This window comes from Rhea americana, unplaced genomic scaffold (assembly GCF_003343005.1).
Source record: "Rhea americana isolate MKP2758 unplaced genomic scaffold, rheAme1 scaffold_60, whole genome shotgun sequence".
NCBI lineage: Eukaryota > Metazoa > Chordata > Aves > Rheiformes > Rheidae > Rhea > Rhea americana.
Genome location: NW_028186757.1, coordinates 2,422,992 through 2,429,152, shown reverse-complemented (window position 1 = coordinate 2,429,152; position 6,161 = coordinate 2,422,992). Strand labels below are relative to the sequence as shown.

General features: G+C 38.6%; 1 protein-coding gene across 1 annotated transcript in view; it reads left to right on the top strand.

Moving 5' to 3' along the window:
- The first annotated feature begins 1,994 nt into the window (after positions 1–1,994).
- The window catches only part of KLHL2 (kelch like family member 2), a 58,770-nt gene continuing 54,603 nt past the window's right edge, over positions 1,995–6,161 (top strand). The window contains exons 1-2 of the mRNA XM_085319881.1: positions 1,995–2,002; positions 2,467–2,592. Of these exons, the coding sequence (XP_085176007.1) occupies positions 1,995–2,002; positions 2,467–2,592 (134 nt within the window). The remainder of the gene's footprint in view (positions 2,003–2,466; positions 2,593–6,161) is intronic.

Here is a 6,161-nt window from a genome sequence, read left to right as displayed (position 1 = left end):
GGGGGCTCGCCGTGCTCTCCTGAGCCGCCGGCCGGAGCCGTGCGGCTGCCGGGGCTCGCGGGCGCCTCCCGTCTGCGGGGGCGGGCGGGCGCTGCTCCCTCCTCCTGCGCCCCCTCCGCTTCCTCCCTGCGTGGGACTCGGCGGTCGCGGTCATCGCGCGTACACTTGTCTGCTCGGTCGGTTGATTTTTTTTTTAATTAATCACTTATTTATTTAGGAGCAGCGTGTTAGGCAAGCCGTGCATTTCCCACCGTGCTCCCTTTGGGTTCGTTCCCAATTTTACATGTTACCCTTCGATGTAGCTTCATCCCACCTGCTTCAGGATCTCCTGTTTTTAGATACTTTGTCGTTGAGGCGCTTAAACTAAATAAAATCGCTTAGGCACAGCTTTGGCCCAGTCGCTGAAGCTGCAAGATGGACTCGAGTAACTTGAAGTAGGTAAAGAGGTCTTCAAAAGAGCGGGTGCATTGCTGATGCCTTTGCGGGCTTCAGTACCGTAAGACAGAGTCATCCTTTACCCAGGACTTCACCAAACGGTTTGGGACCTGGCTGGACCTGCTCCGCCCGCCCCGGCCGTCCCGCGGCTCTTCGCACCGCTCCTCGTGCGTTGGCCTGTGCTGCGCACGTACGAGGTGCAGATGCGTACGTATCAGTAGCCGGTGCTTTGCTTTGGGATGCAGAAAGGTGCCACAGAGTCCCTGGGTTCGATAAACGTGGAGCTTAATTAAAGCTTAATTTAATTAAAATTAATTAAAACTACCTCCCAGTTAGTTTGCGGTGTTGTGAGCGTTCCCTGATGTCGCCGATTCCTGCGTATGTTGTTTTTTGAACGCTGATCCCTATGTGTGTCATATAAATTGGAAGGGTAATATTCAGTCTAAAGGAATATGCTAGCTAATATTCCCCCTCCTTCTTTTTTAAAAAAAMCTCAAAACTGCATCACGTTTGCATGTTCTGTAACATGTAACATGGACTTTTTCTTACTGATGCAAATCTCTGTTACATGCCCCCTTCTATCCTTTGAATCCTTTTCAAAAGGGAGTGTGAAAAAAGTTTCACAACAATTTCGAAATTCATAGCAGTTTGATGTGGAGTCTAGTAAGTTGCCAGTAGTTTGAATTCTGTAGATGGAACTTTCGTTAGTTGTTATCTTTCAGACACATTTTTTTWAAAAAAATTTTTGTTGATTGATGCAGTTTCATGCTGTTTCACCCTGAAATTTTGTTACTAGTTTGGGAATCATGAAAAATAAAGCCTAACTGGTTTGCAGCTTGTAGTAGTGCACCAGGGTATAGAATTCCAGTTAGAAGTCTTAATTATCTTTCATTTAAAAAAAAAAAAAAAAAGTTTCCTCAGACATACCTGAGGAGAAAGTTTTAGGTGTGGTGGAAGAGAAATTGGAATTCTTGTAGTCGAAGCATATATTAAATTTGACTATTCTTACTCTAAGTAAGTAAGATCAAGTTTTTATTTGAAATCAGCTCTCTGATGTAACAGCGTCAGCTGCCCCATGGGCTGCCAAAATACTCCTCCTATTTCCAGTTTGGAGGTTAGGGAATAAAGTTACGTAGTATAGGTGAAAACATGACTGATAGTCAACAATAATATAACTTGCCATGTAAGAGCAGCATCATGGCTGCAGACATGAAACTCATTGACATGGCCTGAAATTTAGATAGTCCTGGCAAATGAGAGGTGTACCGTATCGCTTTTCTACAGAATTTAAGTTTTATTGCATAAAGAGGTAATTATAATTAGAACTAATGGTTTTCACACTGCAGAGCTCTCTTTTCTACTATTTTGGATTTTTTTTTGAGAGAAGAATTAAGATTTTAGTGTGTGTCCCCCTTTTTTTTCACTTTTCAAAACATGGARTGGATCAGTAAAACTATCCGATTGTTGTCATACGTTTCATGCCACTGCTTGGAAAAGACTGAACAAGTGCAGTTGTCATCATGTGGGCTTTCCGTCAGGGGAGATGAGTTCGAAGCCGCATGAATCAGTGAGTGAGTGGCCTGGTGGAAGGGCAGAGAACTGCTCTTTTCTAGCGTGTGGTGACAACTTTGAGAGACTGATGTGATGGATGCTTCATTCTGGTGCGAATCTGTACTGGCACCAAGATAAAAATTTAAGGACCTCTGCTTTTCTTAGAATTTCAGAATTTGTTAAAAACATTCTGTGGCATCACCTTCATGTTTTTGTTTATGGAGCTTGTTGTTAGCTCCATATGTTAGCCTCTGTCAACCTCATTAGTATTGAAGACCTACTTATTGCTAGCTAAGGAATTCTGCGAACATTTTTTTYCCCCCCATACATTGTTGCTGTTAATAAGGAAACTGAATTTGGCTGAAGGAAGTAATAAGTTGAAGTGCATTTTCTTTTTCTCCAAGATAACATGGGRTACAATAGAGCAGCAGAACTGGGAGTAGACAGAAGTATTAACTTTGTTCTTTTTTTTCTTAACAGATGTACCAAACTTTGTCATCAGAAGCCCTTGGATCTAAAAGATGATAACACCGAGAAACACTGTCCTATTACAGTAAATCCATGGCACATGAAGAAAGCTTTCAAAGTTATGAACGAATTAAGGAGGTATTACTTTACTGTATACATCTTCTGGCATTCATAATACATGTTTAGTTTCAATTGYGTGTATTAAGTTTGTTCTAAAAATGGAGCATGCGGTTCCAGAATTTTCACTGATAAAACGAAATATACAGTTAAGTGATAGCTGAATGATAATCATGTGATGTGATGGGTACAGTRTATTTTTGCCCCTCCAAAGTTAGTCAAAGCTGGGTTTATGGAACTTGAAAAATACTTGGAGGATGTTGTTAAGGAATTACACCTGTTGATCTTGTATTGTATATAGTTGATCCTGGATAGATTAAAAGTGACCTTTTAGTTGAGCCCGAGACTCTTAATGTCTGATATTGATCTTTTGCAGTAGTCTGCAGACTGAAAAAATGCTAAAACTTTATAACGACAAAAGTTACAGTCTAAGAAATGTAAACCAACTGACGGTAGACTTTCTCTTCTTAATTATCTTGCATTTCCCCTAGGAGAAATCAGTGAACTCCCATATGCTGAAAATCGCTTTTCTAGATAAAGTCTTGTAAGACTTCAAGTGATAGAACCATCAGTTTCAGCAAAACTGGGAGACTGGTACTAGTGCTGTTCTTAGCACCCATATTGATTTATTTTGTACAGATGGGTAGGTGAGATGGTGCTGAAAGCTGTGACAGCTGGTAATTAGGGCTCACAGCTATCACTGACAGTACTTTCAGCTTTATAGCTAAGAACAATGGAGAAATGAAATAAATAATAACAATAAAAAAAATTCTCCAGCATAGACAATACCTGAGGGTGCTAAAAGTCCTGTAGCCCATTGTTATTTCCCATATGATTTTAAAAATCGGAGAGGCTTCATTTGAGGGGGAAAAAACCCCAGCAACTGATATTAAAATGGTCTATTTCTTTGATCTTCACTTGTTGTTTATGGGTAAATCTTTAATACCACGGTAGATACTGTGATCAGATCAATGTATTTATCTAGCTTTGATGGTTTCTGCTCTGCTGGAACACTGGAGAAAATCATACACTCTGGCTAAAAATTATTTAAAACTTGCTTAAAGATTCCCATAGTCTGAGGATAATGAGACAAGAGCAGRAACTATTTTTCCAGTTTATAACAGCTTAGTTACCTGATGCTGGTAGGACAGAAYGTTTATTGCTTCATCTTCCTTATGCCTCTGACTTTTTCAAGGATCCTAGTAACTGCATTCACTGTCTTATGGCTACTAGTGCTCTATCATACTGCTTGACTTTCTAAAGATGAGGAAGAGTTTAGATAAGGAAACAATTTCCCAGAATGAGTCTTAGATTATAGCAGTTCCAAAAGTACTAAACCTTACCTACATTCTCTTGTGTTGCAAGTAAAACAGACATAATCTTCCAGCAGAGTGCATTGTTGAAGGCTGTGGATTATTTTAAGAATATACTCTAGTTTCCATGGTTACTTAAATTCGGATTGCTGTAGAAGCAATTTGAGGAATTTTGTCTTACATTTATAAATAGTCAAAGTCTGAGCAGGAGCAATGCCATGTAAACCTTAGGTGGGGTTCTACTTATTAGGGTAGCTGACACATCAGTGTTTAGTGTTCAGTGCTGAAAAATGATTTMATTTGAGTACAGCTTCTCTTAAAATGTTAAATGCTAATTAGGTAAGATTATAAACATTAATAGCTGCAGTCATTTAAATTTGAAATAATAGACTGAAGTATTTTAAACCTATTCCAGACWGCATTATTCAAAATAAAGACCTGATTTTAACCAAGTTAATACTATTTCAGATTTTATTGACTATATTGTTAAAGTGATTTTCATCTCAGTTCATTTTAACACAAGCAGGTGTTTGCCACAGGTGTACTCTCTTGAAAGCATACAGCTATTGAAGAAATTCTCTCTTGCAACACTTAAAATCCATTATTTTTCAGGGTTCTTAGGTCTAGGAATCTATGTTACATTATTGGCTGCTGGCAGGTTACCTGATTTTATTAGCTCATAAGAGTTTTTCTTTGCTTTAAATTTTGAGAAATTTGAGTAATTTTGTCCTTGGTAATTTTTATCATTTCGTTACTCACCATCACCTCAACACTGAATCAGAGAATCACTGGGATGTCTAATTAGTTCATGACACATGAAGAAATTGCACTTCAATGCCTATCTTTGTTCTTCATTGTAATTTGCTTTCGTCACAGTGGAATTTGACCTCACCTATATTTGCTAAAGTTTTTATTCTTATTTATAAGACTTTATTGCATTTTTTTTGAAGATGTGAATAATGAGCTCTTTTCCCTTATATCTCAATGGAGAATAATCTGCAGTTTGGCAAATGATGATTTTTTTTTTATTCTGATTTCATCTGTCAAGATGGTGTACTGCTGTGGCTCTGTGCATTCAGCCAGTCTGAATTATTACAAAATTGCAGAAGAATGTAAGCCTTTACAATATAAGTTATTTTGCCRACATGAAATGTGCTAAATTGCTATAGAAGCCACAAGATGTTTGCACCAGAGTATAAAATTTAGTTTATGAGCTTGTTTGACTGTTTGTTTAGCTTATCATCCCTGTAGGGCATATTCACCTAGTGCAGTTCCAGACTATAGATGCATATGGGCCATCCTCAAAATAGTCAGCTGTGTCTGTATTGTGCAATGTAGTTAATGAGCTAGAGTTTTGCATTGATGTAATTTTATTGCTTGAGGCTTCACTATTATATCTGGTACTTCTGTGCAACCATGTATAAAACCTTTTATGTTACTGTTTTTGGGATAAGTGTATCTGTGAAAAAGTTGGATATATGGCTGGTGACCTCTTGTTTGTGGCTTTCTGTGTCAACTTATATATGATAAATTTAATGGTGGTTGTTCTGAAGCTCCTCTGAATTCTGTGTTCCATATAGGCTTGATCATTGCCTTAAATTATATATTTTTTTTGATAATCATATTACAGCCTAAACTAGTTACTGAAAGTAACTAGCCTATTAAGAACTGAAAGTGAATTTAAAAACAAAAAGCAAACAAACAAAAAAATAGCCCTCTAATTCAGGGCTTACAGCATGGCCCCAAATGTCAATTGTGGCCCGAAAAACTTCTGGCTTGTGGCATCCACAAGGACTTGTTACTTGAGGCTGTGCTCAAAGAATTTGACTGATCACAGAGGCTGAGCAGTGAACAGTGTTTTCTTGGGACCAAGGTGAATGTCCGAACAGTTTGACTTAAAGCTCCAGCTCTCTGTTRGAACAAAAGTGCAACTGCTAACACCAAGGCGGGCTCCTACTCTGTGTGATAGTGGCAAACACTGCTAGAAGGCAGATTGTTAGAAGGTCTGCCTTCTAATAATGGTAAATATTCAAGAAAAGTAAAAATTTCTAACCTCAGAATTAATKAGAACAGGGATCACTGGTTTCACATGCAGTTCTGCAGACAGCCCAGGTCCTTGAAGAATATGCTCTGTTAATGCATACTCTCYGTCTCCCCCCACCTTCCTTCTTTGTTGCTCTTGTTCTGTCAGCTGTATGTTACTTTTGTAAAGACAGTGCTGGAATAAGGAAGAAATAAAAGGTCGCTATTCAGGTGCTGGGAAACTGCAACTTTCTT